The sequence below is a fragment of the Calypte anna genome, chromosome 20, assembly GCF_003957555.1.
Source record: "Calypte anna isolate BGI_N300 chromosome 20, bCalAnn1_v1.p, whole genome shotgun sequence".
NCBI lineage: Eukaryota > Metazoa > Chordata > Aves > Apodiformes > Trochilidae > Calypte > Calypte anna.
The window spans coordinates 1,531,161-1,552,468 of NC_044265.1; the positions used below are offsets into that span (position 1 = coordinate 1,531,161).

The window sequence follows — 21,308 nt, forward strand, 5'->3', positions numbered from 1 at the left end:
TATAGCTTCTGGATGCATGAAATAAAAGCTGCACAGCCTTTCCATCAGAAACAGAGGTGTTTCCCAGAGGCTAACATTTGTCAGCCCATATTTCATGTGACTTGGCACTAACTGAAGTAAAATTTTTCCATTGGGGTATAGAAAGAGAGACCTGACAGAGCTGGAAATGAGAACCAGGAGCTGAGAAGATGAAACTAAAGTGTTCCAGTGGGAAGATGACACAGAACTACTCAGTTGTGAGTGTTCTTCAAAACCAGTTCAGGCAGTTATTTTTTTTTTTTCACCATGAAATGTTACCTGAAGAACCTGGAACCAATTTAGTTAATATAACTATTAATAAAACAAGATGGCAATAGGTAAAAGCTGGAAGGGCAGCATATTTGGTACTATCAGAGGTGCTTGCCCAGTTCTCACTCTCACTTGCTGCTACTGTTTGCTTTTACATGTAACACAAATAATAATTAAGCAGCAATGAACTGCCAGTGAACCACGGATGGTTTAAGGTCCGGAATTCCTCTTCCACCTAGGTTTTGTTAAATTATCATTTCAAATAGAGAAGTTGATCATGTCTATCAATTTAATTTTAATTTAATTTGTGTTGGCAACTGAAATGTAACAGAATAGGAAAAAACTAAGCACAGATAAACTAAATCCTATTAAACAGGGTTGAGTTTTGCACTTTGGCAGGCAAACACAGCCTCTAGGCAGGGGGGTTTATTTTAATACAAATACCTTAGAGTAATTGTGTTTGGATTCATTTTCCATCTTGCATATTTCTCGGTCCAGATTCCAGCCAAACCTCTCTGAGAGGGCATCATCCCCATTTTCCCTTATCCTGTTGACTCCATCATCCATGGCTGAGCCTCTTGTTTCCACAACCAGTCTCTGCTCTATTGCAGGGTAGTAAGCCCGAGGCTTCTGGTAACAGTGTTCACTGGTAATGTAAGATTCCTCCACAGAAGGAATGGTTGAGGGTTTCTCAACTGTCCCATTCCAAGTTCTATAATTTGCTGTCTCCTCTTTACAACAGTTTTCCTCAATGTGAATGATGTGTTTTGTATGAATTTTTTCATCCACTGTAATGTGCTTCCATGGATGGCACCAAAGCTTTAGGTCAGGATGTTCTTTGTTTCTGTTCAAACAGAAAAAAAAGAAAAAAGTAAAACATCCACCAAATTTAAAGTTTTAAAACTGACTGAGCAAATCACCCTATTACATTGAAAAATTAAGAGACAATATTTGAGCTATTACATGTATTATTCATTGTAGTCAGTAAGGAACAGGCAAATACTCTGAAATAATGCAATTTCACTGACCTCAATTGTTCTGTCAGGTTCACTGTTTTCATTTCTGTAACATGGTATATAAGCCAAATGTTGGCATCAAGAGTAAAATTGAAGATTAAGTTTCAAATAGGTATCTACAACTTCATATCAGCATTGCCTTTGCATTTGCCTTCTATATTTGCAGTTTATTAACAGTAGAAACTTGCTTTCACTTGCTTTTCACATTTTTAGCAGTATTTTAAACAATTAAGTCAAATAAACTGAAGTTAAAGGAAGATTTTTTAAAACTTGAACACCAGCAAACCAGAAAGACCCCTTCAAACCAATCAGTATAAAATTTTAGCCTGTAGTTCCCCAAAATGAATTTTAAAATTCAACCCACTGATCTCCTGCTAACTCCTAACAACAGCTGGGGACTTGGGTTTATTATTTCATTTAAAACATTCCTTGAAATCAAGATGCTGAGCAAACTCTGCCTCCTCCACCAGCATGCTATAATCCCCCACCTGCTTCTTATAAATATTATTATTTTAATTGTTTTCAAATTGAGTAATACCTTATTTATTCCAGCAGCAGGGACAACTATAGGTATCAGACTCTTACACAAATAAAATGAATAAAAAATTGAGAGTGTTGTGTCTGATGCTGTTTTTCCACATCAGGCACTAAACCAGCAGTGAAAAGGAGAGCAAAGCAGAACCATCTGCTGACCCAGCTCACCTGCCACAGCCCAAAGGTGGCAGAACCAAATCCTGCCCCTAAATGACCCCAAGCCCTGCTCTGTGCTTCCCTGCAGACCTGGCAGGTGGAATTCCTCCATCAAGCTGATCCAGCTGTGAGCCAAACCCCCCAGCAAAACCATTTTCCTTCCAGTCCCTGCTCTCTAAGCTGCTCTGCAGTGCCCATGGGGGGAACCCACAGCCCATGCAGCTGCCAGGACGTGCTCAGAGCTTTCCACAAACACCTCCAGGGACTGAGTCTTTGGGATATCCCTGGGGAGCAATCCTGAGGGCACAGCTAGAAAAGTGAAAGCCAAGGGCTCACCCCTAAAGCTTTCTGTTCCAGCTCCACCTGGAGTCATGTTTGGCTCAGGAAGGAGCAAGGCACAGCTGGACAGAGGGCAGAGAATGGGAAGATGATGCACCAGGTAGGTAAGGATGAACAGACACTTAAACCTTGAGCAACCTTTTAGTTATGGCCTTTTGCAGCCTGGCTCTCCCTGCCACTGCACCAGTGTCACCTCTGACCCTTTGCCATCTCCTTGAAACACTGATCAACACCCTCCTGGTAATTTCAGGCAGCTGTGAAGTCACCTCCTCTCCCTTAGCTGGGAGCTCTGCATCAGCAACACCTTGGGTCTGCAGGATGGAAGGGAAAAGGAACAAAGTCTGGAACAAGCACTTAGTACTTGCCCACTGCTCCACAGCTCAGTGCAGTGCAAATCCCAATTTACAACTGGAAAGTCACACCTAAGGCTTTGACATTTAGGGAAAGGCCTAAGGAGTGGTCTTACAAAATTTATGTTCCACCCTCCCCAAAGAGGAAAGAGCTTCCAGATCTGGCTGAGGGATAGCAGAATGGAAAAGCAAAACCCTCTGTTAAAATGCTACTCTTTTGCTTTAAGCTTTACTCCACTGTTCATTTCAGGTACTGCCTGCAGCCCTCACTGTATCACCACAATTAAACTTAAGAGAAAAGGTCTGAAGACTGCTGGACACACTGAAAGCTTTGCTTTCCAAATAGCTGCTGTAGTGCAATTTATCAACCTGTAAATTATGAATATGGAATTCAAATCAATTTAAAGTGGCTGGATGTGAGTTAGAGAAAGATTTTTTTTCCCCCAAGACAACTGTAAACAAGAAAGGATGCAGAAAACTTGATTTCTACACTGATCACAAAATTTGGTTTTATTTATATATGTTTGTAAAATTCTTTGCAAGGAAATTAATTGCCACAGGTTGCTGAAGGTGCAAATGCTCTCCCACTACAACACAGCAACATATTATGCCAAACAAAAAGATTTGACTTCTGCTGGAAAAGCTGGGATTTAGAATTGCTGTAATGGAGAAGGCAAGTGTTGTGAGAATGCTGCCACAGGTTACACACTTATCCTCTCCCTGCTACTTAAATCTATTTAAGTGCTTTAAGAGAAGCTGGTATTAGCTTTCTTCCTGTTTTCCTTTTCCAACCCTCCTGCACACAGTCAATCTGCAGTCCCCAACACGCTCAGTTTTTAAACAGCCAAGTCCTTTCTCAAGATCATATCAGCATTTTGAACTATGTCATTATATATCCACAAAGAAGCACAAAAAAAGAAGTTTCCAGTTATTTCTTTTACTATTTGAACTGACATAGCAAACAAGCCAACTGATACATAAATGCTGCTTACTGTAATATGCTCATCTTCAGCTGCAGTCCATGCAGCACTTCTATCACTCTCTGCACATCGCCAAGGAGCTGGTGAGTGGCTACTATCTTCTTGGCATTCTGGTGGGAATAATTTTCTTCCAAAAAGGCTAAGCCATGCATGTGACCATTGCTTAACCACTCCTTCTCATACCAGTACTTTAAGCTGGACCTCTGACCTAAAGCAACAGTAATGAGGATGTTAAAATGAAGCATTAACTATGGCACGATAACGTTATCTCTGATAATTCTGATTATCTCTGAAGTTTTGCAACAGCTTCTTTTTATTATCAACAGTACCAATCAAGATCCTTTAATAGCAGACAAAGCCCTGAAGATATGAAGAACTTAAAGTGGGAAGAAGAGATGATAACCTAAGTCAAAACCTTATGCCCAACTATAAAAAGCATTCAGGTACCCAAAATTCCACCAAAGGACATCTACAACAGGTAACTGCAGCTGACACACAGAGAAAAGTGTGGGTTTAGCAGGGTTTCACATTATCCAGTAACCATGGTTGTAATAAAGCTGTTGTTTGACTAAAGCTGCATTTTGACTAAAGGAAAATGCAGTAAGAGGCACTGAACTTCCCTTTTCCAGTGATCTTGCTTTTAAGCATCAAGTATCTATTGGTACAGTCATTCAAAAGTATATTTTAAAGGAATCAATGATGAGGTGCTGATGGGGAACTTGCCTAAGTCAGCCAATTAATAATGCTAATTCTTTCTGAGGAGGTTGGAATGTCAACAACAGCTGAAATGAAATGATGTTAAATGTGATAAATGTATCAGTAAAAGCAACTCAAGCAGACAAGCAAAATGGTTTTAGGGGGAAAGAGTGGAATTTGAGATGCCTACTGAATTGTAAAACACAAACAAAAAAAAATTCTGAGCCAAAACCAACAACAAACCCACACACCCCCCTGTAAAATGTATTTTACAACATTTGTGTTGTATTTATGTTTCTCAGCACCCTGAGAACACCCCAGCATTCACCATTCACAGGTCTGTATACAGCCCAGTCTGTGAACCTAAAAATCAGAGTTAGTATTTGAGCACAGACTCAGAATGATGTGTGCAAAACAGTCCTCAGGATAAGCAGGTTAAAGCTGATTAGAAGTCTCAGCAGTGAAGCAACTAAAAATGACTAAAAAAGCACTACCAGGCAGCAGAGCCAGAACATGGCACTGACTGCACCAGGAGCCCACCAGGCTGCATCACTGCCCTTGCCTTTAACTTGGGCACAACACAGCAAAACAACTCCTTTTAGAAGTTGTACCAAGAAACAGGCAGAACTTGGTCACAGGTATTTATATGGTTTTGGAGGCAGTCTGGAATGGCAGCAGAGTGGTTTCTGTATCATACCCTGAATGAACACCTGTGGCCATGAAACCACCTCTGAGCTTCAATACCCATGCTCTGTCTGTAAAGGAGGAGAAGCAGAGCAGTGGCTGAATGCACACCCAGGCCCCAGGCTGGGCAGGACAATACTCAGTGTTGCAAGGCAAGTCCTCCAAAAACTCTCAAACAGAAAAACAACACCGGGAAGAATGAATTCCCAAGCCTGCAAGCCCTCAGTTCTCCAGGCAGTATACTGCAAACAAGAGATCTTCTAGGTATGGCCAGACCCACTCTGGAGATGTTCCTGACATAACCTCTACTAACCCAGACACAGTAATTTTTGTGCTAGAAAAGTCACAATCTGTGACAGAGGCCACAAGAAAAAAAAATGATGAGTTTTGGAACTCCATGTTCATCTTAACAACACAGATCTATCCACATGGAGCCCTCCCAGGGCAGTTTCCTTCTCACTCTGCTCAGAGGCAAGAAGTGCTTTCTTTGGAGGCATTTCAAAGAAGACACAAAACAATATCCAATAATGTCTGTTCCCCATGGCTTGAATTAATCTGTGGCATCACAGGCACCTTGGTAATGTTCAAACAATGTTAACAAAACCAGCTGGCACAGTTTTTAGGCACCATTTCACTAAACTTGCTTTTATTTCCAATAATATGAGTGGTGTTCCCACTCCCAGCATTGAACTGGGAAAGCTCCTAAATAAGAATTTGCTGAGTGGCCATGCCCAGTTTTAAAAGCAACTTCTCTGCAGACTCATAAACCCTTCTTAGCTCATTTCAAGCCAACAGCAGATTCACTGAAACAGCAAAGCCAGTTTTGCAGCCAAAACATTGATGTTTTACTTTCCCGAGACAGAGGTAAAAATTTAGTCCCAATTAAAAAGAAAAAGTAGGTTTCAGGATCTACAAAGCAACAATGAATAAGAGATAAAGCTAATGAAGCAAATGCAGTGTTAGTTTTCAACAGTTTTTACCAAAAAGCATTCTGATAAAGTTTCTTACTACTTAAAGCTTCTTATTAAATAAAATAGTTGAAGTGAGATGGCACAACTTCAGTTTGCATGGGCAGGTTAGTTCAATTAAAACCCAAATTGACACAAATCAATGTAAAATATCTTGGAAATACAGGGGTAAAATCCTGGATGCAAGATACTGTAAAAAAAAACACAAAACCCTTTAGCCTCAGCTGCTGCCACGTTCAGCCAGACTTCATAATTCATAAAGTAGGAAGTCAGAGAAGCTCCACATGTTAAGTATCATTTTACCTGCTGCTCAGGATGGACTAATGCATTTTAAAATATATAACAAGGAGACTGTTTTCCTCTGACTACATCACCCAAGATAATTTATATTTGTATTTACATACATGGATTGCAAGTGCCTTTCCATAACAAGCACCAGCAGATCATGGCAACCAGCTCACCTATTTTAAGGACTGTGTAAAGCCTGGGTTTGTTGGGAGCTGCAGCCACATCCCATATGATGTGCCTGTGGGGAGTCTTTGTTTAAATTTCCTGAGTGCTTTTAAATTCATTTTCCATAACCAGACAGTGCAATCTTTATTACTGGCCAATGTGTGACAGATGGTCACCACAGTTAAAACATTCATTTCTGCTCCTGGCCACCTGTAATTCCACAATATTGACTCGGGTGCATTCACAGTAATTAAAATTTCTGTATCTATGACTGAACTCAAATACCTACAATGGCAGATACAGGAGAGAAAATAAAGTAGTTTTTTTCAGTATGTATCTATAAAAGCACTACTAAAGTTACTATATATAACTATATATATAAAGAAGGCTCTGTAACCTTAAATTTCTGTACCTGGAGGATCTTGGCAAATATAGCAGGTATATTTCTCAGGTACATTATCTTCCAGTAAACCCATACAGACTCCATGCTGCCAGCACAGACACTCTTCACACTGTTCAAAGTCAAGAAGTGCACATCAACAGAAATGAAGCCTACAGGAGCTCAATAACATTACCCCAATTAAAAGACATGTAATCTGCATATTTTAAGACCAAAAAAAGGTGCATTGATACCCACCTCCCTCTTCCAGCTACAAGCAAATACATTACCAAACCAGACTACAGTAACATTTGAACCTTTCCCCCACATTTTTCACATGGATTTCTGGATAATGACAAAGTGGAAGCAGAGATCCAGGAAGGTGCAAAAATGTTCTCTTTAGAGATGAGAATCTTTCACCAGACACACACACACATCATCAGAGCAGAAATCAGGATGCAATCAAATTTCTTCAGCAATATTTACTAAGTTATTCTGAATTAAAAGGTTCCCCCAAGCAGCAAATCACATTCAATTCTCAAATCCAAGGGATATTTATGTCACCCAGGACAAGCCAATACCATGCTTTACTGATACCTGTATCTCTAACATTTTATTTATTTCAAAAGTAGCTCTAACCTAGAGCCAGAGAGTGGCTGTGACAGCTTTCCAAACTCCTGACATCCTTCTTAGTGTGAGCAATCATACTGGCAAAGACTGAACATAACCTGGCCCCACTTTTTAGCACAGTTATTGCCATTTGAAATGCAATCATAGTATTTGAAGCCATACATTTTAGTGCAAGAAAAACTTGTTCCCTATGTTCTCAGCCAATTCTCCCCCCCCACACACTTCAACAGACAAAACCCCAACCATAGCCTAAAGACAACTGAAACATGGGGCAAAACAGAAGAATTTTAACTGGATTTGAAACTGTGGTGTCAGTTCAGAATGACTGATTTCACAATGTGAGACAAAAACAATAGATCATAACCTCTATTTCTTGGAGCAGAAGCCAAAAGCAGTGATCTTGTCACCATTGGCAAAGGTTTTTAAAATGAGCTGAACCAAAGACAGGCACTGCCAGCAATCTCAGATGGCTGCTCTGATGCCAGTTTGGGAAATATCTGTGCTGAATACCATTTACACCATTATTATTAAAGCTCTTATCTGCAGCCTTTCCCCAAGCTAGGACAGACAGAAAGGGATATGCAGTGGTATTAAATTCATGGTCTAGGTGTGGAGGAAACAGAAGCACTGGGAACAAAGAATGTGACAAGTTAGGGAAAAACAGGCTGCTGAAATATGAGACTAAATCTTCTGCCTCACAAAATGGCTCAACAGTCCTAAAGCAGTATGGAGATGCTTCCTAAAAGGGCTGAGGCTATTCTCCTTTCACAAAGACAGTAGGAGCCAGAGAAAGGTATCCTAAAAGGAAGAAAAACAATTTAAAACACAAACTGTGTGCTAAAAATAAGAAGGGAGCTCCTAGACCCAGTTACACTTGCATCCTAAAATCAGATCATTTGGCACAGAGCTACATTCAGTGATTTTTCCAGGCAAATTTGCCCTAATGAAGCATCCCAACTAGGTTTTTATGACTCAACTGGTATTTAAATTTCCACCCCATCAGGGCACAGGTCCTTCCTTCTATCTGCATGTTCTACACCACAGCCTGGCCAGGCTACTGCTCTGGACACACAGAATGCTACTCCCTGCCCAGGCAGCAGTTGGGAGCTGCAAAACAACCCAAATCAGAGATTCTGAAGAGGAAAAAACATGCAGTGCTGTGCAATAAAACCTCTGACAAAGCTTAACTGTGAAATAAATAGCCAAACCCACTGCACATTCATTTAAGTTGGTTTTCATCTGCCAGACCAAAACTATCCAAGTCCATTTATATCACCTCCAAGGCCACTAAATTCAGCCCCAGTATTCACCAGTGTTTAGGTATAGAAAACAAAAGGAAGGAGAATGACATTTTATCTGGACTTTTTTGGGCCCAATTCTTACCCTACAGGGGGAGACCTGTCCTTCAGAAGCACTTACTTTAAATGCAAAATTATATTTCTGTATCCTGGTCTAATAAATGGTATTGGTTATGCACAAATTGCTTGAGACAATTAATTAAGGCAAGTTCAAGTTAATGGAAGAATTTTTTGCAAAATCTCTAAGCTGAATTTTTTTTGGGGGGGTATTATTAAAGCCCTAATTGGAACAAACTCCCAATTTAACTTTGTAAAGTCTCATTAAACCTTAATGGTCCCCCCCATCTTTCAGGAAAAATAAAGGTGCTACTTGAGTTTAAAATTAACATTTTTTCCTCATTATTTCTAAGTTTCACAGTTCAAAGAGAAAATGACCTTTCTCATACCCTGAGTGGAATGCACCCCCAGTCACAAGCATGGAGAAGCTGCCCTGGATCCCAATTCTGACACCAAATCCAGGCAGTCTGGCACAGGCACTTGCTCCAGCCAGTACCCCAAGAATCTGCACATTTCAGCCAGATCTTGTGAAGAGGAATAAGCAGGGGCAGAATAAGCATTCCAATGGAGACAAGTGCAACAAATCACAATAGTCTTCTAAAAACTCATATACTGAGCAAAATGACATATCTGCAGAAGAGAGGGCAAGTTCTTTAGGGCAGACACTGCTGAATTGAAGTTTCCAAGTGTCAAATTAAAGTCTCAGAGAGAAATAGGAAATGTAGCTTTCTTGTAAAGTTATGACAACTACACAGGATTCTCACTCTTATATAAAAGTCAGAGGGAAGTGGCAGTCTTGGCAGTAAACCTCTGAAAAGCTGAAAATAAGTTCCTCTCATCAGAATTCCACAGCTGTGTAACACAGCATCTTTGCTTTATATTAGTGCTCTGTACTTAGAGCTACCTTGGGGGCATTTCTACACCAACAACAGAAGACCAGACTGTTCAAAATGTTTTCCCAAAATCTACAGGCTGACAGGAAGGGGTGGGGAGCACAGCATTTAGTACACTAAGCAAATCATTTGCCTAAAGCTACCTGCCCAAAATGCTACCAGCTCTTACTCCCCAGTTCCTGCTGCTCCAAGCCCTGCAATGAACACAGGTACTCACCATGCTGCTGATCTGTATCTCTCTTCCAGAGATAAAATCTGCCCTCCTAGGCAATTCTGGTAGAACACAGCTGCAGTGTTTCAACCTTTGCAACACACTCAAGAAGTCCCCAGATTACTTCAAACTAGAAAACCAACCTGAGAAGCAGGCTACAAAGCCTCCCAGGAAAGCCCTGCTGTGTCCTATCCATCTAAATGAACCTGACACCAAAGAAAAGCTGTCATGCCTACCAGAGTAAATGTCCATAAAATAGTATGGGAAGTCCAAAACTACCCAGTGCAATTAGCTGCTGAATTTGACTCCTGAGGACAAAAAAACTTGGCTGCATTAGTTCTATTAATTTTTTAAAAATTAGGCTCTTGATATTCCTACTGCAGAAGCCAAGAATTCTTCACATCATAATTGAAGCAGGTTTCTGCCTCCATTCAAACAATAAAATCCACCAAAAAAGCAGCAGCAGCTGTTAGGTAGGTATAGATCAGCTTCTGCCTTTCCTCCTAGAGTTCTGAACACCAAAACAGACATGCAATTCCCAGAAAGATGCCAGCAACCATGCCAGAAAGGAGTCCCATAACCTGGGACACACTGTATTGAAAAGCAAAGTTTTGCACCCATCATAACTGCTCACCCAGACAGATTATTTATTTCAGAGGACAATAATTGTTTATTTCATGTACAGAATGCACCTGTATTTCTACAACAGCTTTTCCACTGAAACCTTCCACTATATTCACCAAAGTCTGCATTCATCCTCCACTCCATACCTGAATCATGAAGTCATTTTCTTCTTTTACTTCACAAACACACCGAACAATCTCAAAATCACTTTCCTCAGCTTCTTCATCAGGGTTTGTGGTTACATCAACATCCTGACTGCAGTCATCATCACTCCAAAGCAAGCTGTCCATAGATGACTCACTCAGGGTGTCATCCTCTGTATAAAAAGTAATTAGATAAAATCCAATCTAATTAAAAAAGGTCAAATAACTCTCAAGACTTCATCCTGAGTATGCAGATAAGCATTTCTAAAAGCATGATTTCACTGTGTAATTTAAGGAACATCCCAATGTTATGACATTATATAGAAACAGTAATTTTATTCAAGGTTCCTACATAATGAAGTTTTATATTCTCATTAATAGCTCCTTCAAAGTATTCCAACTTAACAGCTTCTGTCATTAAAATTGTACTCTCAACATACAGTGCCTCGAGCCAAAGGCACAAAGTCTCTTTAGACAAGTAATATAATAAACAAAACCAGATTACAAACTCAAATAGGATTCTTACTACCATCTGCAATTTGTGCAGAATTGGGGCTTGGTACTTGAAGTGTAGAGCTCCCAGAAAGATACAAGAGCATTCTGTCTTATGAAACATTCCATTCCAAAAAAACAACATCTTTACATTCAGAGTCCAACTGAGAATTTAATCCTCCTCCAGAAATTATTATTTTCATGTCAAACTCCTGCTGAATACACATTTAACAATTCAGGGACAGAGCACTGCCCAAGGCTCTCTTTAAGAACACTCCTATGCTACTTAAAACATTAATGCATCTCTGTGGATTGAATAAAACTGCCAAGAAAATATTTCCTGAACAAACATTAAGTTGACATGTTTATTTCAACAGTATAAATGCAAAGTCTACACCTTCCTTGGGGATAGAATGGGAGGGCCAAGGGGAGATCAAGGATTTTCATTATCAGGGAAATACTCCAATGAAATAGAGGAAAGTGGAAGGTAAAACCTGCTAGTCACTCTCAACCAGATTGCCATCTATCACCTAGAGTGGGCAGAACTAGTTTGATCACTTAATCCCTTAAAACATGACTGTGTAAACAGACCCAATCTGTGGTATGAACCAGATCTTTTGGAGAAACCTCCATTCTTAAATTTAAGGGGCTGAGAACACAAAGCATCAGCTAATTTTCATGTTTATAAGTTTGATGCCACCTCTGAGACAGCCCACACTCTCCTGAAAGAAGGGAAGAGGTAGAGCATGCTGCACGTTCCTTCCACACAGGTTTTATTACTCCTTACACCAGCTCTTATTTACACAGGCACTGCTGCTCTTGGTACTACAAGTTCTGTTGATGCAAAAAGCAGCCAAACAACTGTGAAAAGGATGACATAAAACTATTTTCCACCTCTTTCAATGTCTACAAACCGATCAGAAGAGGTCTGAGCAGCCAACAACCGAGTTACTGAACTGGGAGCATGCTCAAAAATGCAACTGATCAGACTTGCAGAACAGGTTTCAAGACATTGTCACTGCCTGTGCTCCAATGGTTTTTAATGTTTCCCCTTTTCCCTCTAGAATGGAATTAGCTGAAGTTAACTTTTACAGATTGCCTAATACCAAACATCAAAAGTTGTGTTAAAAAATAATAAAAATAATAATAATAATTTTTAAAAATAATGAAATCGAATGGTGACCACCAGTGTGTCTGTAGAACAAGCAGTCCAAGGTTTCAGTCCTCAACCAAGATGCCTGAATTTCCCATTTCCTTCAAATTTGCAAGTTTTAACAGAAAGAACATAATGTTTGTATTCCTTTTTTATTGTATTGGTTGGTGACAAAATATTAAGAGGTATGAAAGCTGGAACACAGCAGCCATATTTTTATGAGTTCTGTTTATGAAATACTATGAAGACATTAATAAACAGTCACTCAAGAGATTCTCATTGTTAGGAAGCTCTGAAAGTCATTATAACCATGTATTATAATGCACACACACAACTACAGAGAACCACATCTAGTGGGCTCTCAAATGCAGCACACATACTGCATAAAACCTGAAACAGCATCTCTTTTTAACTCTGAATGAGTTATTATTTTGAGGAAACCTTAGGAAATATGAAAAATTAATTTACTCAAGTCTACATGTTGTTATTAGAGTTAATGAGGTGCTGCAAAAAGGTTCACAATGCTCTGGAATAAGGGCAACAGTCCTAAAACTTCTCTGAAGGTAAAGTCCAAACAAAAAGCAGCAATATCAAACTTAGCAAAGAAACTGGGTTCAACTTCTTCAGCTAAGGGAAAGCACAGAGTTCTGCATAAGAGGAGAGAAATTTGCATCACTGGCAGCAGCTTCCCTGTATGTTAGTGCAGTTCACATTTTTACTGGTAATGAAAAACAAGGAGCAAACCATGGAGGAATCATCTCACCACGTGGTTTGGATTTCCCTCGGTGCTGTGCAGGCTCAGAGCAGTGGAGCAGTGTGCTTGGGTGGGCAGATGATTTACTTGAAGAAATACATTTTGTGGCAACTGACTTTTCAGGAGAGAGGTCTTGTGAAACATCTGTGTTTTCTTCACTACCAGAGTATTCTGTAAAATTGCAGAACGTGTTGTTATTTGAAATCTGTGGTCAAGAAGAGCTGACAAGAAAAAACAGGGCCATGTATTCTCTTAGCAGGAACATATAATTCATTGAGACAGTTTCCACTTCAAAATGCCAGGACTTGAGGACTTCACCAGGCTGCTGAAATATTTACAAGCTTTCTAGAAGCAAGAAACTTATTGTCTGAACCAGAAAAATCTTACACAGCTCCTTCATCCTTCACTGCTGTTATGAGAAAGCCTGGTTAATGAAACCTAACAATTCCTGAGGGTATCTCAACAAAGAATTTTGCATTACAGGCACTTCTAACACAAGCTCTGTCAGCTGGAGATCTCCCCCTCACATTCCTTATTATTCACGTGGGCTGAACACAGTCCCTAATATCCCAGGCTACACATGGACAAAAAGAATTTTTGCTCTTATTTTCCTAGTCTATGTACAGAACAAGTTCCATGGGTAGAAAAGCCCTGATTATGAAAATTATGGAGAAAACCCCTAGAGCAGTTCTGTCTCTGCAGTTCCTGTTACCCCCTGGACTGTATAAAATCAGAGCTGGCTGCAGCTATAAGCTGTACCCTCCAATCTGTTAGCTAGGGAAAACCTTTAAAGTTCCTGGACTGAAGAACCACAAGGGCAACATAAAAAAAAAAAAAAAAAAAAGAAAAAAGAAAAAAGCAACATTTTAAAACCCCAGGGTAAATGGGCAAGCAGTCTGGGGTACAACTGTACAACTACTGCATCAGTTTATGAATTATACCTTGTCTTATATTTGAGGACATTAGATAATCAGAAACTCACTAAAATGATTTGTTTCAGTACAATTCTGAGCCAGTCAGCCTCTGCTTCTTTCTTCCCCTCTATACTCTCATGACAGCTTACCCTGTATTTCTTCATGGCAGCAAACAAAATGACAAGGTATTTTCTTTCCTGTTGTAGTAACTCCTCCATAAGGAGCTCTGGGTGAACAAATTATGCATGCCAGATGGAAATGTGCTGCATTAACAATCCCAGACATCCATCACTGGCAGAGGAAGCTGTCACACTATCTGCAAATATTTCACTACAAAAAGCTTTCAGAATGAGTTGTGATTTTTCAAAGTGAAGAATCCAATCACCAACAGCACCTGGGCCTACATATGAAGTTCAAAGTGTTAAGTGGCCCAAGGAAAGCATTCCTAAGCCACTGTAGATTAAATCAACAGAAATATCCCCACTACAACCCTTTTAAGATAGGTAGAATTATATGTTATGAGACAGGAACAAGGGACACAGAACAAGTATAGACTTTACATCAGGCTTTTACTTCATTTCTCCAAGACTTGAGAGATTTATGTCTTTTAAAAAAAGTGAGGATGTGACAGGTTTAACAAAGGTCATCACAGCAGGCTCTGAAATCCTACACTAAATGAAGAGGTAAGAAATAACAAGGTTAACAGCAGAAAAAAAAGAGGACCCATCAACTTCAACCCATCAGCCCAGGGGATGTGCACCCTTTATAAGTGGGTAAAATATTCATACAAGTACACCTGCAATGAACAGCCAGACTTCAGACTGACACAACTGCTCTGGAGTTCAACTTATTTTGTGCCATTAAAAGCACTATTAAAAGCCATCATCTATCATTAATCAGGAAATAAATTATCTTGCCAATCAAAATACATTATTAACCACTTACTAAATCCAGAACTAACAGATTAATGAAGAACTAACAGATAATGAAGAAAGGGGTCTGACCTGCCATGCATGGTAGGTCTTAGGAGGAGGAGGTCTCTTAGGAGCATGGAAATGGGTAGTGGGCAAAACAAAAGAACAGAGCTGTTTTTATCTACAGAAGAAAAAAAGAGCTTTACCAGGCTTAGTTCTCTTTTTCTTTTTTTTCTTTTTCTTTGACTTGGACCTTCCATAGTCTTTGGATTTTCTTTCTTTGTTCTTCTCATGTTCTTTACCAGCTGAAATTAGACAAGATTCCAATTTAATTTTTGAGATATATTCTCACCTATTCTACTTAATAATTTCCTTAAACACCTCCACAGCTTTGCAGTTAGTGTCAGTTCACTGCAAAAAAACCAAGAAAAGTGATTTGTAAGAATTCTTTTCACAAATTCTGGAATTTGTAAATTGGAATAACTGGAATGGTCTGGTTTAACTTCTGTTTTGATTGTCCCACAACAGCATTACAATAGCATGTGGGAGAAATCAACTGTATACCAATGCTCTTTTACTACTTACATGCTTCAGAGTTTATTAAAAAAGAAAATGCTGGGGGATTTGTTCTATCCACCTTCTAAATTATTATGACTGAATATTTCTGCAGCATTGTGACAGAAATCAGACAAGAACAAAACTGCACCCTCCCAGGCTCCAGTACAATTCCTCAAATATTTTTCTTTCATTGAAAATGGAATAAACAACTGGTTCAGTTGGCCTTAATGGTTATTCTCTCATCATCTGTTCTCTACCCTATTTTTATGGGAAACAAAAAACCACTCACTTTTGAATGACTGGTTGATAGCTTTCAATCAAGTCTGCTGAAAGGATGCTCCCAGGGCACCCTGCACAAACCTTTGGCTTTCCATATCCCTGCATTTGTTTACAACTCCTGTCTTTCAGATTTAGGTCTCTGCATATTACTTTCTACAGACTTAGACAGTTTCTTAAGTAAATTATCCTGACTCAGCTGAGAGTATAGGTGCAACCAAAAGATCTATCATGAAAGGATGCTTTGGATTTGGAAAGGGCTCTGTTCTCAGACTGCTTAGCTGATCAAGCCACTCACCATCCCCTTCAGAAACCTTCCTCAATTTCTGATCATGACCAGAAAAAGCAACTGATGACACTCTGCACTATAAAAAATCTGCTACACAAGTGACTTAAAGCCTCAACTGGTCTGTAACCACTACCTGGTCTGTAAGCACTCATGAAGCAAACCAGTAACACCAGTGTATTATATTAAACTCATCTCTACATGCTCCCAGTAAACTCCCCAGCTCACAACCCCACGTTACACATGGACAGGACAAACAGCACCCCCTGAGAAGATGGAAATCTCAGTCACATTCCCAGCTGCCATGGGCAGGAAGGAGATGTGCTCTCGAGTTCCTCCTCAGTCTTCAGCTCTGTATCTCCCCATCCTCAGCCTTTGCCTGTCTCCTGCCACTTATGCTCCTCATTTGGCATCCCTCATTAGGGATGGCTGCTAAAACTGGGCACTACCAGCTGCCACACAGACTGCTGATGGCAGCTGCCCAGACCAACTACTCCATGTCCTTCCAAGGAAGGATACTGGCAGCACAAAAGACAAACTTCACCCTCCCTCCATCACCTTTCGTTTAGGGGAGTGAAATAAAAAAATAAGTAAAAGGATAAAGAGGTTCTTATTTGAATCTTGGCACAAAAGGTTCCAACTTGCTTCTTACTGTCCTTTATTCTTACCTCCTGACCACTGGTCAGGATCCTCTGGGTATCATTTCCTTCTCCCTCTTCATACACAGGGGATGCAAGGAAGTTCTGCCATCTCATCCTCCCACAAGGCCAAAGAGAGAATAATTGAGGCCACCACTTTCACTTGGAAATCAAACTTGGCATTGTCAGATTGATTTGTTTTTAAAATTCCTGAGAGTGCAGAGTATGCTACTTCAGCCACTATCAACATATCCAAGATAAATATGACAAAACTGTCACTATGTTCCAAATGTTCTACACCTGAACTCACCAGTATGTCTGGAAAATCTGCAATAATCCAAGTATTTGCTAAGTTTTGTGCAGCCCTATTATCTTAACTGCACACCACAGTTAAGGCAGGAATTTTTTTCCTTAAAAACCAACAAACCTTCAAAGAAATAGTATTACAAAAGTGACCTCCCAAACCCTTCTACTGCAGAATTTGTTTCTGAAGTCTGGTGAATTCTCACTGAAAAAAGACCAGGTAAGGAGACTACGAGCACCCTCATGGATTCACCTGATCAAAGAGAAAGGCAAACTGCCTTATGTAATCCTAAAATTTAATTGCACAAAAAACACAGTTTTAAAAAAGGATTTTTAAAAAAAAGTATTAAAAGACCTAAGCACTCAGCCCTCTTCATTTCTTTTCCTCCAGCAGATAAATCAAGGCCCAGGATGAATACTTGGTCACATCCTCCAACACCATTCTGAAAGCTTCTCCTAATCTGTATAAGCCACACTCTGAGATCAGAAATGTCCCACTGAGGCAGCCCTACAAAGAGCTGTGAAAGGATCTCCTCCTCCCATTCTGGCCCTCCTACAAAGGAAGGCAGCAAAGAATGCCCAAGAATAAACAGAGGTGGTAAGTACTGACTGCCTGCCAGGACCAGCAGAACAATACAGGGACAGGCAAATAAGGAGATTTTCTCCAAAGCCTCTCCAGAACAAAGATCTTCTGTTACAGGTGGAATAATCTAAGCATAGATTTGTTTTTTTGTTGTTTCCCTCATCACTGACTCAAATTCTCACCAAATACCTGAAGTGTTGAGGTAGTAAATCTGCAAGTATGCTAGAAATTCCTTAAGTATTATTTATGTGTGCATGTAAAAATATAATTTAATTTATGTTACTTATATACATGTGTGTGCATATGTATTCACACAGCCCCATCCCCTGTATGGCTGAATCCCCACCTATGCATCAGTAGATTCCTATATAAAGAGTGTTTACAGTATATCAAGGAACAGTCAAAGTAATGAAGTAAAGTTGTTCAGAGATGTTCAGCCCCAAGCAATGCTGACTACTCAAAGTAGTTGAATTCTATTACAGAATAAAATTGCAAACAAACAAACTGGGTTGTCCTACCTCTCCCTTTTTATTTTTTTCTTTTTCTTTATTAAGTTCAAGTATCTCAACTAGTTCAGGATTACTTACAATATTTATGCCTAGGACAATAACTATGAGTTTAATAAAATTAAGACACATGTATGCAGCAAGCATGAATCTTTTCATGCCCTTGTATACTTTGGTACTTTTTACATCTTAAAATATAACACACTGACTGAGAAGATTAAACCACAATGCGTACAGCAAGAAAACTTGCAAAATTCCCTATATTCCTTCTTTATTTGAAACAAAGGACAAGTGAAAACACACCTGTTACATTTGATACTGCACATTCCTTGAAAAACAAACTCTCCAAAAGAGAGCACAGAGAACTTTGTCAGTATTATCAGTTCCTTACAATGTTAAAACTTTTCCAAGACCTTTCCAAGTTTAACTTTTTCATGTTAAACTAAAAGTCATACCATTTGCAACTCTTTCCTGAGGCTTCCGCAGGGATCTTGCTATGTGGTTCTTGGTTTGTTCTCTAACAGAATGGCGGTGACTATTTAGTGCACTTACAGGAGTTGAAGTTCTTCTCTTTTCTATTTTTTCACCTCTATATGGGGTACTCCTTAGGGCTATGTGTAGAGGAGCATCTACAAAGAGAATAAAGATGAAGTCCAAGATTTAAATAGTCCCAAAATAAGTCTACTTCAGCAGCAGCATCTCTGATAGTCCGTGTGGAGTGTTTCTGATCGGACACATTGGTCAACTGAAAATTCTAGCAGCTTGACCATGGAAAAGCTTTGAAACAGGAGCCAAATTAAAGGATAAAAGTTGCAATGCTTTTGTTGGTTTGGGGTTTGGTGGTTTTTTTTTCCTTTTCTTTTTTTTTTTTTTTCCTTCCTTCCACAAAAGCAGCACTGGATGAAAACGCACTCCCCAAAGCTCTGTTCTTCCAGAAACAAAATGACTTGGAAGAAAAAGGGAAAGAGAAACAGTTCAGTTAGGCAGATGTAGGTAAGGTAACTTCTATTGTTTGCTTCAAGAGAAAAAGGAAGAGGTTGTCTTGATTTAGAGGAACCACTGTCTGCCCTCAAGAGCATGATTTGAGTTGAGGCAGATAGCAGTGGCATGGAGAAACTCTACACACTAAGGAAGGCAGTTTTTAAATACATACCACTGAATCAACAGTGTTTCACCTGAGAGCAAGAGGATTGTTACCTAAAATTCAGAGATTGTGATAAAGGAATGGATTTATCACAGATTCCATTTACTATTTAAGTCAAAAAGTTATCTTCCTAACTACAGGTAGCAACTCCTACTGAGAAACTCCTTTGCATGGGAGACAAGAAGTGAAGCTGATAAAGGCTGAGGCTGCATGGCATGCAGGACTTCCAGGCTTAACAAGACAAACACGCTGTCATTTTGGAGGATGTTATCAAGAATCTTGGTCTAGGAGCCCCAGTAGCCAAGCTCACACCTTGCTGACTGATTTTCATGAAGAACACCCAATTCTATCATTGTAAGCACCTCAGAAGTTCTGTGGATATGAAAGGCAACTCCCGCCTAAAGACTTAGATCCCAGGTGGATATATGTGAACAGTACCTGACAATGACCAAAAAGAGAAGGAAAAGGAGTCCAAGAGAGCAGACTAAGAAGAAATGGGATCAAGAGCTCTGCCCAGGCCAACATAAAGCACATCAAGACCCTGCGATTAGGGAGCTTTCAGAATCAAATAGATCCCTTCAGGCAAAAGAAACTCCAAGATCCAGAATTCTGAAGGCCATCAGATGACTTTTTCCCTGATCCTCTCATTCTGAAGTTGCATTAAAACTTGAAGGGGGGCAGAGGGAAAGGTGCTGTTTTTGTAACTCTTTCTGTTACCAAATAGTTACCTTCTACTCATCTGCCCTAGAGCTTTAGGAGAGGCCACAACAGAAGACAGAAAATAAACCAGCTCTCCAGTTTCCACACAAGGCTGTCTCATAAAGGTACATTCTGTCCAGACAGGTAACTCACTGCTGCCCTTCCCTGAGTACTCATTTACCTCAAGAGCTGCAAGACAGCAGAAAGTAGCATGTTTTATCCACAAATGTTATCAAAAGTATGGCAAAGCATCAAAACCAGGAAAGACTCCATGGAAAGATACTGCTGTGTGTGCAGTCTTCCATTCTGAACAGGCCTAACTTCTCCTCTTGCAATAATTAAGTATACAGAGGGTGGATCTTGCTGCTCTGTTAAAAACACAGGTCTGTTTTTATAGGACTTCCAGGTAACAGAATTTGCTCACTGAGGACTTCCATGAAGAGTGGGTTGAACTGCCTGAACACCATCAGTTCAGACAGACAAACTTTTTTCCCATTGTACACTTTTAGCTGAAAAAGATGAAGGTACTTCAGAAACTGTTTGGAAACCCCAGTGTCCTAAACTTTCTGAAATGCTAACTTTAGAGCAGTAGAGGGTAAAAAGTCATAAAGAGAAGTCTTTCTTCCTTGATCTTTCCTGTCTATCCTTCTGCTTTAAATTCCAAAAATATTTACAGAATACCATCTCAGGGAACCACAGAATTCCAACATAATCCAGACAACCTTCATTCAGGCCCCTTAACTTGCCCTTTCCCACCAGCTTGACTCAGTTTCATGAATTAACATATGAAGAACCCCATGACCACCCTGACAGTCCAAGTCAGTATTTGAAAGAGCACAAGACACCTGGGCTTCTTGTGGCCTGAGATCTGTTTATCTGTGTTATCAACAAATATATTATGTTTTGAAGCATCTTTTTTTCCACTGAGAGAAAAGTTTAGAGGGTCTATGAGACCTTTTGAGCACTGTGAAATATATTTTATGAGTTGAGACTAAATTTGAGAAGATGAGATTAAAAGTTATCCTAAACTTTTGGAGAAGTACATGTTACAATTTATGCCATGAAGTCTCAGCCTTGTAAACCTTTAACACTTGGTGTCCTGTTTCTTCTCAACACAGCATTTTCATGTGCAATTCCAACAGGTCAGTTTATAAAACTATTCCACAAAAGAACAACTATTTACCATAATAACCACAACCAAGAACTTGCCTTGGGGTATGTAAGGCCCTGCAGAGGTGCCATCTGGTTCCACCCTCCTGTGACCCTGAGCCACCCTTCACGCCCCAGAAGCCACCTCCTCCTCCTCTGCCTCATCCTACTCCCAGGAATTCAAGGCACAGTTTCAAGAAAGGCCAACACAAAGTCTCACTCCACCATGTGTCCCTGAGG

General features: G+C 39.8%; 1 protein-coding gene across 10 annotated transcripts in view; it reads right to left on the reverse strand.

The window, feature by feature from the left end:
- Positions 1-21,308, reverse strand: part of PHF20 (PHD finger protein 20) — a 66,437-nt gene that overhangs the window by 5,418 nt on the left and 39,711 nt on the right. For 7 of the 10 annotated variants that reach the window (XM_030462829.1, XM_030462836.1, XM_030462827.1 and 4 more), the window contains 7 exons: positions 18,532-18,705; positions 15,133-15,231; positions 13,108-13,269; positions 10,703-10,872; positions 6,877-6,976; positions 3,676-3,871; positions 733-1,132 (listed from right to left, as the gene is read on the reverse strand). In XM_030462829.1, coding sequence (XP_030318689.1) covers positions 733-1,132; positions 3,676-3,871; positions 6,877-6,976; positions 10,703-10,872; positions 13,108-13,269; positions 15,133-15,231; positions 18,532-18,705 — 1,301 coding nt within the window. The remainder of the gene's footprint in view (positions 1-732; positions 1,133-3,675; positions 3,872-6,876; positions 6,977-10,702; positions 10,873-13,107; positions 13,270-15,132; positions 15,232-18,531; positions 18,706-21,308) is intronic. The other 3 variants (XM_030462832.1, XM_030462830.1, XM_030462834.1) reach the window with 3 other exon arrangements.